The sequence below is a fragment of the Trichomycterus rosablanca genome, chromosome 2 (assembly GCF_030014385.1).
Source record: "Trichomycterus rosablanca isolate fTriRos1 chromosome 2, fTriRos1.hap1, whole genome shotgun sequence".
Lineage (NCBI taxonomy): Eukaryota > Metazoa > Chordata > Actinopteri > Siluriformes > Trichomycteridae > Trichomycterus > Trichomycterus rosablanca.
The window spans coordinates 3,969,260-3,984,727 of record NC_085989.1 but is presented as its reverse complement, the minus strand read 5'-3'; the positions used below and the strand labels follow the sequence as shown (position 1 = coordinate 3,984,727).

The window sequence follows — 15,468 nt, the reverse complement described above, 5'->3', positions numbered from 1 at the left end:
TGTTTATCCGGTTGTTTATAGGTTTTTAATATTAAAGGATGCTAAAAGAGGTCTTTAGAATCATCTCCATGACTGAAATACCCAGATAATCAAGTTGCTGTCAGATTCAGGTTATTTTAGCATTATATGTTTCCCCTATCACACTGCGGCCACCAGTCCAGATGGGTAAGGGCTAGAACATGATACCTACAAGACATGCGGTCAGCCAGTCGCATCTTTATAAGCTTCAGCTTATGTAATATCACTGAGTGGATCAGTCTGCTCGTGGTAGGGCTCTTTCAACCCGGAGATTGGCTGGCACTGCATGATTGATAGGGCTGACAAAAGTGCAATTCCTTCCACAAAGAGCATGAACCGCTGTAGAATAGCCCTACTGTAACAGGTACAGCTGTAAAATAGCCCGGGCCTTTAACTGTAACAGGTACAGCTGTAAAATAGCCCGGGCCTTTAACTGTAACAGGTACAGCTGTAAAATAGCCCGGGCCTTTAACTGTAACAGGTACAGCTGTAAAATAGTCCGGGCCTTTAACTGTAACAGGTACAGCTGTAAAATAGTCCGGGCCTTTAACTGTAACGGGTACAGCTGTAAAATAGTCCGGGCCTTTAACTGTAACGGGTACAGCTGTAAAATAGTCCGGGCCTTTAACTGTAACAGGTACAGCTGTAAAATAGCCCGGGCCTTTAACTGTAACAGGTACAGCTGTAAAATAGCCCGGGCCTTTAACTGTAACAGGTACAGCTGTAGAATAGTCCGGGCCTTTAACTGTAACAGGTACAGCTGTAAAATAGTCCGGGCCTTTAACTGTAACGGGTACAGCTGTAAAATAGCCCGGGCCTTTAACTGTAACGGGTACAGCTGTAAAATAGTCCGGGCCTTTAACTGTAACAGGTACAGCTGTAGAATAGTCCGGGCCTTTAACTGTAACAGGTACAGCTGTAAAATAGCCCGGGCCTTTAACTGTAACAGGTACAGCTGTAGATAGCCCGGGCCTTTAACTGTAACGGGTACAGCTGTAGAATAGTCCGGGCCTTTAACTGTAACAGGTACAGCTGTAGATAGCCCGGGCCTTTAACTGTAACGGGTACAGCTGTAGTATAGCCCGGGCCTTTAACTGTAACAGGTACAGCTGTAGTATAGCCCGGGCCTTTAACTGTAACAGGTACAGCTGTAAAATAGCCCGGGCCTTTAACTGTAACAGGTACAGCTGTAGATAGCCCGGGCCTTTAACTGTAACGGGTACAGCTGTAGTATAGCCCGGGCCTTTAACTGTAACAGGTACAGCTGTAGTATAGCCCGGGCCTTTAACTGTAACAGGTACAGCTGTAGTATAGCCCGGGCCTTTAACTGTAACAGGTACAGCTGTAGTATAGCCCGGGCCTTTAACTGTAACAGGTACAGCTGTAGTATAGCCCGGGCCTTTAACTGTAACAGGTACAGCTGTAGAATAGTCCGGGCCTTTAACTGTAACAGGTACAGCTGTAAAATAGCCCGGGCCTTTAACTGTAACAGGTACAGCTGTAGTATAGCCCGGGCCTTTAACTGTAACAGGTACAGCTGTAGAATAGCCCGGGCCTTTAACTGTAACAGGTAGAGCTGTAGTATAGCCCGGGCCTTTAACTGTAACAGGTACAGCTGTAGTATAGCCCGGGCCTTTAACTGTAACAGGTACAGCTGTAGTATAGCCCGGGCCTTTAACTGTAACAGGTACAGCTGTAGAATAGCCCGGGCCTTTAACTGTAACAGGTACAGCTGTAAAATAGTCCGGGCCTTTAACTGTAACAGGTACAGCTGTAGTATAGCCCGGGCCTTTAACTGTAACAGGTACAGCTGTAGAATAGCCCGGGCCTTTAACTGTAACAGGTACAGCTGTAGTATAGCCCGGGCCTTTAACTGTAACAGGTACAGCTGTAGTATAGCCCGGGCCTTTAACTGTAACAGGTACAGCTGTAGTATAGCCCGGGCCTTTAACTGTAACAGGTACAGCTGTAGAATAGCCCGGGCCTTTAACTGTAACAGGTACAGCTGTAAAATAGTCCGGGCCTTTAACTGTAACAGGTACAGCAGTAGAGCGAGTGCTTTTTCCACCACCTCAACTGTACATTGTGTAGGACACTTAACAGGTGTTAAGTCATTTTGCACATCATGGTTCATTTAATATCCATTCTTCTATCGTGATTATAATATTGCTGCTACTCACTCTAAAAAGGGCTCGAATTAATATCACACCTACTTAATACCACGACGTAGTTATTCCCTGCGTGCTTGTACAAATGTTAAGATAGGTGTAGAACTTTTCTAATCGTTTTTACTTGTTTTCAGACGTGCATGTATAAACTGGCACACATTCCTCGCTGATATTTTTGTCTGGCTGTTTTCTTTTTGCAGTGCGAAATGAAAATTCATCTCTTTATTATTATTATTATTATTATTGAATTTATTTAGCAATAATTACACATAGAAATGCAGCATTCGCAGTTTTGTGCTATGATGTCAGTGTGCCATGCCCAGACAGGACACTAGTCTATGGCATGACTGGATCATCAATCATGTTTAAAGAAATGAATATATTACTAAGGTTGATGTCAAATCTAGAGAAGATGGTGTGACAGACTTTAATAGGCTGTGATCTCATTGACACTCTTGGCATCTGTCAGGAAAACATTGATCGCTGGTGTGTTTGTGGGCAGAGTTGCTTTGCCCAAATAATTGGGGAACCCACAATTTATATATCTATTGCATACCAAGTAGTGGTTTAATAGCGACACTATCAAGTATTAGATTGGATTTAGACTTATCCATAAGTGCACTCAACATACTGGCTTTCCAGTATACTGGATTTTAGAGCTGCAACAATATGCTGTTTAATATATAAACAGTTTATGTAGTAAAATTTAATTCTTTCAGTCTCAGATAAAAGATGATGAAGTAATGACGTGTTAAGGAAATGTACATTATTGTTGTGAGCAATAAAACAAAAGCCGTTTTGCTTTTAGCTGTCTCAGTTTTGACTGCTTCCAAAATTACATAGCAATGCACATGATTGTTGATATCAACTGACATTGATAAGTGTGACTTTTAATTATTAAAGACTTTATCTGAATGGTGTCTGATGTGCAATATTTCTGCACATGTGCTGTTCCCAAGGATCTCAGGTCACCTGGTTAAATGTTCCAAAATTGGAATTACTGCCATAAAGCATGCTGGTTAAATAAGCGAAAATACTTTATCTTCCATCTAGAGAGCTCGGCCAATGGAACCATAAAACAAGATATGCTTTATACAGCGAATGCTAAATAAAATTCTATAAACAAATGAAGCTTTGTGTGTAATGTGTTTTATGAACAGTTTAAACCTGGGGAACTTTAGGGGATTACAAAGGTTTATTTCTCTACAAGTTCAAAGCGATCCATTTACACACCATGCATTTAAAAAAAGAAATGTCACCAGCAACGCTGTGTTTTTGACAGATGCTGAGAATGTCCTTGTCAGTGCTAAGTTAGCTTTTTCGTTGTCAATCTGCCAAATTATGCAAGTAGAACCTGATATGGGGTCAATATGATATGGTTTCTGATTAGCCTTTATCTGAGAGTGCATGCACGGCTACAGCAGATAGCCAGAAGTACGTGTGGCTTTAGATGACAAATCTGGCACAGTCGTAAAGAAACCTTTGCCCCTGTCGATCAAGTGCATTATAATTCCACTGTATTATCAAATACAGATTCTAAAAGGGATAATAATGGCTGTACCATGCTTGTTCTGTGTTATTTATGAAATAAAAAGATAAAACAATACGGTTGCTTTAATGGCTTCGTATAATGAAAAGTCAGTTTGACAATTATTTGGTAAAGATGGGTCTTAAGCTTGAAAGTAATATTTGAGAAAACAAAATTGTGTAACCTTTCTTTCTGTTTGACCAACATTACAGTACTGAATGTTCTTCTGTCATGCTTGATAAAACTGGAGAATCCAAAGCAAGAAATCTGATGGCACCCTTTGGTTCAGAACTTCTCCTATGGACCGTCCTCTTTCGATCACCACACAGCTTTTAAAGAGGCCTTAGGTCAGGGGAACTTGGATAAAACTGGCAATATTCTGTGGTCAGTCTTGTTACTGATTAACAAGTCAAGTCACCTTTATTTCTAAAGCACATTTAAAAGACGAGTGTCGGCCAAAGTGCTGTACAATAATATAAAATTTAAATACCACTCAACTGCAATCATTCAACAAGGACAAATAACATACATACAAACAAATCAAATAAATAAAACCACTAAAAAAGATAAAAATGGTTAAACTGGCGTGACGGACACAACCTAGACAGAACAAATATTGAATACATATTCATTAAAAGGACTCAAATGCCAAAGAAAACAAATGGGTTTTTAATTTTAACTTAAAAGCATCTATTGTGGGGGATTCCTTTATTGAAGGGGAAGGCTGTTCCAAAGTCTTGGGGCAGCTACAGTAAAGGCCTGGTCACCCTTGAACCTCATCCGAGAGCGTGGAATGCAGGACAGTAACAATAAGGGACAGATTACATACTGAGAATTTAAAAAGTAAATAATGTCCATCTGAAGGACATATGCTGAAACCATGTGGCCACGGGGAGGGTATAAAAATACTTGGTTAGTAATTACAAAGCATTTATTATATGCATGGGAATATAATAGGCTTTTGTTCAGCTATGTAACTAGATATTTGTTTAGAGGAACTAAGTGAGAATATAGTTGGGGTTATCTTAGCTAATGTGTTGCCCCTTAAGCTTCCTGCATTTGACTTCTGCATGGTTTGCACAGAACCTTTAAGGCAGTCTGGAAAAGTTGGATGCATACTGAACAGTTTAATTAGTTTTATTTAGTAGGGTGTCCACATACTTTTGTGTATGTTTCCATGCTATGTTGTAACTACTGTAATTACACATGATCATGAATCCACCTTTGTTTCTCTGATGATACCAGATCACATTCACATGCACATCAACCAGAGAGCAAAACTAACTACATACAGTTTGTTATGATAGTAACTGAAGCAGCATGACCATGCAGTTCCAGGTTGATTGATTAGATATTTGTCTCCTCTTGCATGTTTTGCATTTTTAATTACTTGTGTTAGGGTGTCACTGTGGTTGCACATCATCAGGTTTCTGAAGACTCAAGTTCACACCTTGCCTCTTTTCACTTTGACAGGTTCTTCTCATATTATGTCTAGTGTTCAGTGTCTGCACAACCCACGAAACCCTGGTCAGAATAAAGCGTTTAATGATTTAAAATGGTTTAGCAGCTTCTTTTCTGTTCTGTCCATCTCGTACACTTACTCAGTGGTCGTCTGTTTTCTGATACACTTGTTTTTAAAAGACTGAATGCATACACCGACTAGGCATAACATTATGACCACCTTCCTAATATTGTGTTGGTCCCCCTTTTGCTGCCAAAACAGCCCTGCAACTGTGATGCACTGTGTTTTCTGACACCTTTCTATCAGAACCAGCATTAACTTCTTCAGCAATTTGAGCTACAGTAGCTCGTCTGTTGGATCGGACCACACGGGCCAGCCTTCGCTCCCCACGTGCATCAATGAGCCTTGGAAGCCCATGACCCTGTTGCCGGTTTACCACTGTTCCTTCCTTGGACCACTTTTGATAGATACCGACCACTGCAGACCGGGAACACCCCACAAGAGCTGCAGTTTTGGAGATGCTCTGACCCAATCACAATGTAGCCCTTGTCAAACTCACTCATATCCATACGCTTGTCCATTTTTCCTGCTTCTAACATCAACTTTGAGGATAAAATGTTCACTAATCAGTGAACTAAGAGATAATCAGTGTTATTCACTTCAACTGTCAGCGGTCAAAATGTTATGCCTTGTCGGTGTATTTGTTTCTCTTTCTTTACTGTCCAGGCTTGACATCTACAGTATATGTGGCTACTGGCAACACCAGGGCTTTCATCAATCACAGCTTTGTGATGGAGCCAATCAACATCTTCCCCAGTGTATTATAACAGGATGTTCTGGAGAAACACAATCCATATGTTTGTCAGGAGTCAGAATCAACTTGACATCACTTAAAAAGAATAATAATAATCATAAAAATAATGTGGAGTGTTACATTACTCTAGTTTATATATTCAGCTGCTTCGAGCACAGGTTTGTTTACATTGTGGTTAATAGTTTATATGTTGCCAGGCTGTACATGATGTTATCACCCAATATGACCTTTAACCAACAATGGTGTTTTTTTAATAACATCCCAGTTTTATTGTGTAGGTTGTTAGTCATTTAAGTAATTGTTTGCTCCTCCTTCCTGAAAAGCAGGGACACACATTTGTCTTAGTGACCAGGTCAACTTCTTTGTACAAAAAGTCCGTTTTTTTCCAGTCTGATCCTTTCCATTGAATCATGTTATCATACAACGTTGAGCAGATGGATTTAATCTACTCAGAAGCTCTTGTTCAGAGCATTTTATACTAAGTAGCCCTGTGACTGAATCAGAATTATGTGAAGGTGTTGAATAAATCAACTCATCAGACAACAAGCAGTTCTAGGCAGCTTTGCAATACTGTTATTTACTTTGGGTTTCAAAATACTTCCTCTCGTCAGTTTACATAGAAAAAATATATTTGTTGATGCTTATAAAGACATTTTCTGTTCATCACTATAGGTAGAAAGTCAGGAACATTGCGTGCACATTGGCTGATTCATCCCTCCTCCACAGTAGATTACAAAACCATTCCTTACTAAAGTGAGGTTTGGAGACATTTGGCTATTTTTTTCTTAGTTTGATTTTATTTTAATGCTTTACTACAGCTTTATTCTGGTCAGGGTCATTATGGGTCTGGTTTCTGTAGAATCACTGGGCAAAATGTAGTAACACCTTAGACAAAACACCAAACTATTATGGGGCCTCGACCACCCCCTAAGATATAGCCAATCGTGTCTGTATTTAGGTACTTGTACAGTATTTGCTATAGAGCTTCTCTCGTGACAGTTTGACTTTAATCACTGGTGAAAGCAGGATTAAAGGCTGGAGATGAGTGGCAGTCTCACTCAAAACCTAACAGAATTTAGATGATGCAACAAGCCAACGAGCCAAAACACAAACAGTGGAATGATTTAAAGAGCAGCAAGTTTGTGTTTTGAAACAGTCAATTCAAGTCAGATCTTATTCCAGCCGAGATGCTGTGGCGTGACCCGAGAGGCTGAAATCTCACGACTGTGGTACTTGTTTGCGAAAAGTGCTGCCTAAGAGGGTTCTCCCAGTTATTATGTACAAAGGGTTACTTGTTTAAACTGTAAATTATTAAAATACAAAATAAACTACATTTAATGTGTAATTAATAAAGAAATCCAGTGACTAACAGCTTCCCAAATAACGACTCAGCAGACCTGAAAAGTTTCCAACATTTATTTAGTTAATTATATTTTATAAAATAATACATACATAATTAAAAACATTAATGAAACTAAAAAAACTAAATAAGTTATAAATTAAACAAAATCAACATTTTAAAACCACAGGAAAAGCCTGGTCCTTCAGAGTACACATCAGAGTACAGACAATACTGTTGGTTTTGCAGTTAAAGCTGGACAGTGCTGGATTTTTAATATTAAGTAATGTTTTAAATACTGGTCAGAATCAGTGACTGATAGACCACCAGTGGGATCTCTTGTACCCATTTTGCTCTTTTCAGACTGGTAGGAATGTCAACGTGCTTAGGTGGCACAGCCACAATATGCTAGCTCACTACTGCAGGTAGTGCAGATCCAGGTTCAAATCGGGGGTCTACACAGACATGATTGGCTATGTCTGTCGTGGGGCATTGCCAAACAGCCCAGCCATTGAGAGGTGCGCCTGTCAGTGAACTCTTAGTGCAGGTCCCAAGCCCAGATAAAATAAGGTATGGGTGCAAATCAGGAACGCGGACCAGAGTGATCGGCTGTGGTGACCCCTAAATACAGGAACAGCTTAAAAAAGGAGAGAAAAAACTAGCAGAAAATTGTAAACGCCCTTAACTTAGCCCCACTAAACACATTTGGGATGAAGTGGAATGTTGATTGAGAACCAGGCCTTCTTGTACAACATCAGTGCCTTAAGTCACATGTGCTTTTATGGGCACAATTTACAAAATGCTGAAAAGAAAGTGAAAGCTGTTACAGTTGCAAAAGGTCAACATTAGTAATTAATGATCACTGACCACCAGACCAAATCAAACAGCCAAGTTGTGCATAAATGTGAATAAAATCAGTCATTAAGTTATAAGAAGTAAAACATCCTTCTTGCTTAAATCAGTCTAAAAACACAACTGAACTGCCCAGTCGACTGTTAACAAGCCCTTAATTCTTGCTCAAATCAGCTGGTAAAAGAACAGTAGATACCCCAGTGATCACTTGTGTAGCTGCCACAGTCCAGTTTCTCCATTCCAACCAGAGCCATGTGTTCAGGGACCATTTTCGGTCCCGTTTTAGCGGGTCTCAGGAAGATTCGGTCGAAGCGACACCTGCTGATATACGGCACATTCTTGTTGCTGTTGGCTTTGGTGTCCCACGTGTACTTGCAGTGCTCCTGTTTGCCAAGCCCCTCCCAAACATCAATCACACCTGAAGGTAGACCACCCACCTGTACCACCTGGAGACAGACACAAAAACACTCCACATTTGTCTGTGTGGTAATAAATATAAATAAATGTGTATTTATAGGCACATAATTGTTTAAACAGATGCCTGACTGGCGATAGCACAGCTGAGATTGAAACCCTGGACAACGCCTTACTTGTTCAAGTTTAGTGAAACATAAATGGTTAACGTTACCTCGGTATCCCTAAGATTGGTGTCGCCTCCAAAAATGACAGTCATGCTATCTGGTGCCTCTGTTATTTTCTGCAGCGCCACCTTTAACTGTTTCTTCCTCTCAGCAGCCTGGTTCTTACAACTCTCAAAATGTGAGGTCATTAAAAACAGCTCCTGACCTTTGAAACTGACCTGTGTGGTACAGAAGGGTAGTTAGATGCAGCATTCATCTATGGGAAATGTTTATCTTAAGCAGACACGTTTACATACTGCTACAGCATCCGGGTTTTTCCAAACACAACAGCACAGCTGCTGGAAAATCATGAGAACTGGACACTGGTTTAGCATAACAGCATTTTACCCAAATTAAAATTATATGACCCATTGCTAAGAGGTTTATAAAATTTGAGTTTTTATTTTATTCTTCCAGCTTTGTTTGGGAAAGATTCTTTTGTTTGAGTTCGGAGGAAACTGCAGCAGCCTGCACAGAGCCCTGACCCCAACCCCACCAATCAGGCTCTATTGTCAAACATTAACACAAACACTCGTTTGACTAACGGACGCAAATTACAACACACATTCCAAAATCTTGTGCAAAGCCTTCCAAGTGAAGGACCTTCATGTTAATGGTTTAGAACAGGAAGTAAATGCTCAAGTCCAGATATGTTTAGAATACAAATTTCAGGGTTCAGTGGTGTGAAATAATAAAGGAATGAAAGTGACAGACACATTTCATATTCTCAAAAAGACAAATGAATCTGTGGCGTACATGAAATAAGTGTGAATGCAAAAGAGTTGAAATTTGTATAAACCAAAATCAGGCTCTATGTCAACAAAAGCGATACACTGTATGGTCAACAGAATGTGGACACCTGATCTGACTCGGAAAATTGGTAGACTGCAACCTGTGTTGGTTGTCTGGCTCAAATGATGTATAGTTCACATATTTAGTTAGGGTTGGGGTCAGGACTTAGTAATAAGCATTTAAAAGTATTAATTTAAGCTTAATTTAGTTATTCCAAATTTATTCTTCATTATTCCGTCCACTTTTTGCAATGCCCCAGTTTCACTGGCAGCAAAACACTGACCTACCTGGGCACACAAAAGATTCCTCATCATCTGTGTTGTTGGGTAAGGAATGATTTCACTTTTTTCAAGTTTTACTCTTGATTTCTTCAGCATCAGGCCAGTGAAATAGCCCTCTTCATTTCCTTTAACGAGAATGAAATATATCAGAAAGGTACTTAAAAATGTACTGACCACTTTTTGCTGTAGATGTAGTGGTTACCTTCAACAAACAGGTAGCTGACTGCACGCTTTTTAAGATACTGAACATACTGAGGAATAAGTTCCTGCAGGAAAACTATGTCTGGTTTGTATCTAAAAAAAAGAGAAAATAAATGTAAATGTTCCACAAGCAGCATATTCCACTGTACACAGTTTCACAAGCATTACAATGCCTTAGGCTTAGAGACTGCTGTGCAATAAAGCCCCTGTATTTGATTATTCTTTGTCCAGGTGATTAGCAACTAAATCACTAAAGAGTTCAGGGCAGTGGTATGTAAACTTTTGACCTAGGCTATGACTTAGGCAGATCTAGAATTCATATCCACAACCATTCAGACTCCAACAGCTGTCACTGTCCTTTATACAAATGCACCATCAAATGTGTTTGCTCTTCAAAAACAACTCACAATGCCAGATAAGAACACAGACCCCTGGCACGTTCTATCAGATTCAGTGTGTCCAGGCCATCCACATTCCAGGAGATGAGTGAAAGCTTGCCATCACCTTCATCCTCCTCACTGCTCTTGGAATCTGAGCAAGCAGGCGTGTCATCAGTCAAGTCGATACTGGAATTTCAAAGAAAATTTCTGATTATGTGCAAAGTAGGGCTGCAAAATAAGCACCAGTTTTATACTGTATGTATTTATGAAATATGTTGTTATTCAACCAAACATGTTTAACCTCTGTGGACTGAATGATGATTTTTTGCATCACACCACACTATCTATAATCATTTTTCTAAAACACTGTAATGGGGGGCATAAGGCTATTTAATCCTATTCTATTAACATTTTTATTTGAACATTAAATGTGGAACATATTATTTTTAGCATAGGTGTTGACGTTTATACTGACTGTTAATGCCCATCTGGAAAAATGGCACATGGTCAAATAAGAATAGAGCAATTTGTCTATATCTTGTTTTCACTAAATCATTTATTTAATCCTAGATAGAGCATATGAATGCTAAAACTTAAGCATCTGGTCAGGATGATCACAATAAATAATTATTAGTGATTATTTTTATAGTGCTCATTTTTATGTCATGGCCTCCTGCCATGTTGCATGAATTAAATTGTATGGCTTAGATTTAAGAACAAGAGCCACAGTTTAATGAGCCAGCATATTACCAATTAACTTGATCGGAGCTCACTTTCCTTTTTGATTCCTGAGCATCAGCTTGAGGATTCTCTTTTCTCTTACTGGAAGGTCTGTTTTCCTCCTGCTCATTTTCAACCTCAAAAACTGACTCCATGTCTGCTTCAAAGAAAGAGTTCAAAGCTTTCTGAAACAGTAAAGAAGAATGTACATCACACCTTTTCCCAAAGTCCATTTGTTGTAGCGTGTACTACTGTAGCATGGAATCCTAAATCAAGCTCAATCTGCACAAACAGTAGAACCTAGAACATTTTTAAGTAACCTTTAAATATGAAATAGAAATGTTAAAATTGTACATTTATCAATACATATAGGCCATAACAAAGGATGTTACACATATGAGGTTTTAACCAAATTTTACAATATACATTCATCAAAACATAGTGACTGTTTAGGGTTGAATTCTGTAAAGCAAAACATATTCGCTAAAGTAAAATGCATGGTTTATGACACTGGCTACCAAATTTGATAGTTTTGGTCACATGGTGCACTAACCCAGACGCACAAGTCATGAGATTGTACACATCAAGAGTTTGTGGAAGCATTGCAGGTGGTTCATTTGAGTGTGATGACATTTAAATGTCACATTGAAAATGTCCATTTTGCTTTTTTGAATTATGCAATGGATCATCTAATGTCAATGACAGATTTACTGTAGATACCAGACATGCAGATAAGACTAAGATCAACAACTGGGCAGTTCAGGGCTAGACCAGGTTAATTTTAATGTAAGAAAAGGGAATAGGGTGATTATAATTAAATACTACTTTATTTTCTACTATGTTATTTGTTTTTTTTTCTTGATTATTTACTCTTACTTAATTACTATTTTTGTTTTTGTATGTATGTATTTTGTTTGTCGGACCCCAGGAACAATAGCTGCTATGGTAATAGTAGATAATGGGGATCCAAATAAAACAATAAAACAATATCAATATGCAGTGCTAAACTCATCTTCAAAAACAAAACCTTAAAACTTTCCAGTAATACTGAAAGCTGCTTGCAATTCTTATATACCATAACTATAGCAAAATATGAAAATTATAATAATTATCATCATTATATAATTGACATAAAGAACTGAAAATTGTTGTGCGAGTCATTACAAAGGTTAGACTAGACAAAATTGTAAATGCCTTGGTGTTTGAGGCATTTAATTATGACTTAATGAGTTCAGCTGACAAAAGAGGTTGGAAAATCCTGCACTATTTAGAACATTACTGTGGGAACTTGTGGCTGGTTTGTTATTTGCTTCAGCACATTGCAGCTACTGTTACTAACCTCCATGTTCCAGTCGTTTTCAGCCAGATAACACTGCCCAACGGCGCTGTCCGTCCCGGTAATGGAAGCAAACTGCTCACACAGGCCAGACCTCTTCTCTTCTAAGTTCTCCATCTGTTTTTCTTTATCTGTTTTTCTTTATCTGTTTTAAATAAAATTCTCACTCAGTGTTTCGTATCTAATTAGCAGCAACTGCGTCTCAAAGCGGGTTTATTCAACTAAGTGTGACAAAAACAACAGTCCGGCTGAAACGCTGCAGTTTATTCAAAACGTTCCGGTGTGAACACGAACATAACGGTCGCTGTAAACTATTATATCAAAATATTAAATCAAACTTGAGTGTGAATTTATAAGTTTATAAGTTTTACTAACTGCATCGTTTAAACGCTGTTTAAAATATTTGCAAACTGCCATAGACTGCATTGCTGCAAAATGCAGACAAGTGCGCCACAAAATTGCATACTACAGTATTAATAATTTATAACATCGTCACTATAAATAATAATGAATTATGCCTACAAGTGAAATACAATAAAACACTCACTTGGTTGTGATAATCCTCAAAAACACTCTCAGCTGTTCAGTTTTCGTGCAGTGACTCACAGATTCTAAGACTCGATTCTAAAGAATCGATTCATTAATTATACGCAATTGATTACTAGAAAGCTTCACCTTGTGAGTCGATTCACAAGGACATTGCTTTAATGTTTGTTTGTTTGTTTATTAGGATTTTAACGTCATGTTTTACACTTTGGTTACATTCATGACAGGAAACTGTAGTTACACATTACACAAGATTCATCAGTTCACAAGGTTATATTGAACACAGTCATGGACAATTTTGTATCTCCAATTTACCTCACTTGCATGTCTTTGGACTGTGGGAGGAAACTGGAGCACCCAAAGTAAACCCACGTGGACACGGGGAGAACATGCAAACTCCACACAGAAAAGGACCCGGACCGCCCCACCTGGGGATCGAACCCCGGACTTTCTTGCTGTGAGGCGACAGTGCTACCCACTTAGCGTAATACTCGTGTGTTGTCTTTTTACTTCAAAAACCTGTCCATCTCATGTGTCTGCGTGCTTCTGCTACATTTTTACTGTTTTACTCTTTATTTATAAATGAACTAAACAACGATAATGTATTTTGCTTGCATAGCTGTTAAGCATGTTAGTCAGAACCACAACCTTACTGTCATAACCTAAGATTAAGCAGATTATTTGTATGCATGCATGCACTTATAATCAAGTCAGACCGAAACTGAGATAATTATTTGACTGATAAAGCTTCAAAATTATATTAAATGTAGTAATAGTAATTGGCATATGTGAAAATGTTGATTGGACATTGATCTAAAACTTAATTACATTTTATGAATAGATGAATGGATGAAAACTGGAAGGACTACTACTATTAAAATAATAATTATACACCATTACTGTATCTCATAGGGGTGGCGGATCGATCCAAATATCGATATTATTGATACCAATGTTGTTTTTGGAATCGGATCGATATTAGCAATAACTTCAATAGCTTTTAAAGTATTCGTCATATTGCTCCAAAACAAGTTGTATTTGATCAAGTGTAACCCACATTACATACTACAACTCTTATACTGACACTGTCACCCTTTATTACATAATAAAAACAGATTTTTATTAATAACTTCAATAGCTTTTAAAGTATTAATTATATTGCTCCAGAACAAGCTGTTTCTTATCAAGTGTAACCCACATTACATACTACACCTCTTACACTGACACGGTCACCCTTCATTACATAATAAAAACAGATTTTTATTAATAACTTCAATAGCTTTTAAAGTATTCATCATATTGCTCCAAAACATGTTATATTTTATCAAGTGTAACCCACATTACATACTACAACTCTTAAACTGACACTGTCACCCTTTATTACATAATAAAAACAGATTTTTATTAATAACTTCAATAGCTTTTAAAGTATTCGTCATATTGATCCAAAACACGTTATATTTTATCAAGTGTAACCCACATTACATACTACACCTCTTACACTGACACTGTCACCCTTTATTACATAATAAAAACAGATTTTTATTAATAACTTCAATAGCTATTAAAGTATTCGTCATATTGCTCCAAAACAAGTTGTATTTGATCAAGTGTAACCCACATTACATACTACAACTCTTATACTGACACTGTCACCCTTTATTACATAATAAAAACAGATTTTTATTTAAAAACTTCAATAGCTATTAAAGTATTCGTCGTATTGCTCCAAAACAAGTTGTATTTTTTCAAGTGTAACCCACATTACATACTACAACTCTTAAACTGACACTGTCACCCTTTATTACATAATAAAAACAAATTTTTTTTAATAACTTCAATTGCTTTTAAAGTATTCGTCATATTGCTCCAAAACAAGTTGTTTTTTGTCAAGTGTAACCCACATTACATACTACAACTCTTATACTAACACTGTCACCCTTCATTACATAATAAAAACACATTTTTATTAATAACTTCAATAGCTATTAAAGCATTCGTCATATTGCTCCAAAACAAGTTGTATTTTATCAAGTGTAACCCACATTACATACTACAACTCTTATACTAACACTGTCACCCTTCATTACATAATAAAAACACATTTTTATTAATAACTTCAATAGCTATTAAAGCATTCGTCATATTGCTCCAAAACAAGTTGTATTTTATCAAGTGTAACCCACATTACATACTACAACTCTTATACTGACACTGTCACCCTTCATTATATAATAAAAACAAATTTTTGTTAATAACTTCAATAGCTATTAAAGTATTCGTCATATTGCTCCAAAACAAGTTGTTTATTATCAAGTGTAACCCACATTACATACTACACCTCTTATACTGACACTGTCACCCTTCATTACATAATAAAAACAGATTTTTATTAATAACTTCAATAGCTA

General features: G+C 37.7%; 1 protein-coding gene across 2 annotated transcripts; it reads right to left on the bottom strand.

Annotated features, from left to right (window-relative positions):
* Positions 1–7,392: 7,392 nt before the first annotated feature.
* tdp2b (tyrosyl-DNA phosphodiesterase 2b) lies at positions 7,393–13,127 on the bottom strand. 2 transcript variants are annotated; one of them, XM_062989695.1, is made up of 8 exons: positions 13,059–13,127; positions 12,515–12,656; positions 11,206–11,360; positions 10,483–10,641; positions 10,077–10,168; positions 9,881–9,999; positions 8,810–8,980; positions 7,393–8,627 (listed from the first exon to the last, which is right to left on the bottom strand). In XM_062989695.1, exons 2-8 carry the CDS (start codon positions 12,626–12,628, stop codon positions 8,352–8,354), a joined length of 1,086 nt encoding a protein of 361 aa, XP_062845765.1. In that variant the 5' UTR covers positions 12,629–12,656; positions 13,059–13,127; the 3' UTR covers positions 7,393–8,351. The 2 variants fall into 2 exon arrangements, with proteins under 2 accessions (XP_062845765.1, XP_062845772.1); XM_062989702.1 differs by lacking the exon at positions 13,059–13,127 and having other exon boundaries at positions 12,515–12,731.
* Between the last annotated feature and the right edge of the window lie 2,341 nt (positions 13,128–15,468).

What these genes read in the sequence shown, in the direction of transcription:
- tdp2b (XM_062989695.1), bottom strand. Translation starts at nt 12,628, where the DNA reads ATGGAGAACTTAGAAGAGAAGAGGTCTGGCCTGTGTGAGCAGTTTGCT. An exon ending in CTGTGTTCTTATCTGGCATT is followed by an intron (nt 10,169 to 10,482) that starts GTGAGTTGTTTT and finishes TCTTTTTTTTAG; the next exon opens with ATACAAACCAGACATAGTTT. An exon ending in GGAATCTTTTGTGTGCCCAG is followed by an intron (nt 8,981 to 9,880) that starts GTAGGTCAGTGT and finishes TGTACCACACAG; the next exon opens with GTCAGTTTCAAAGGTCAGGA.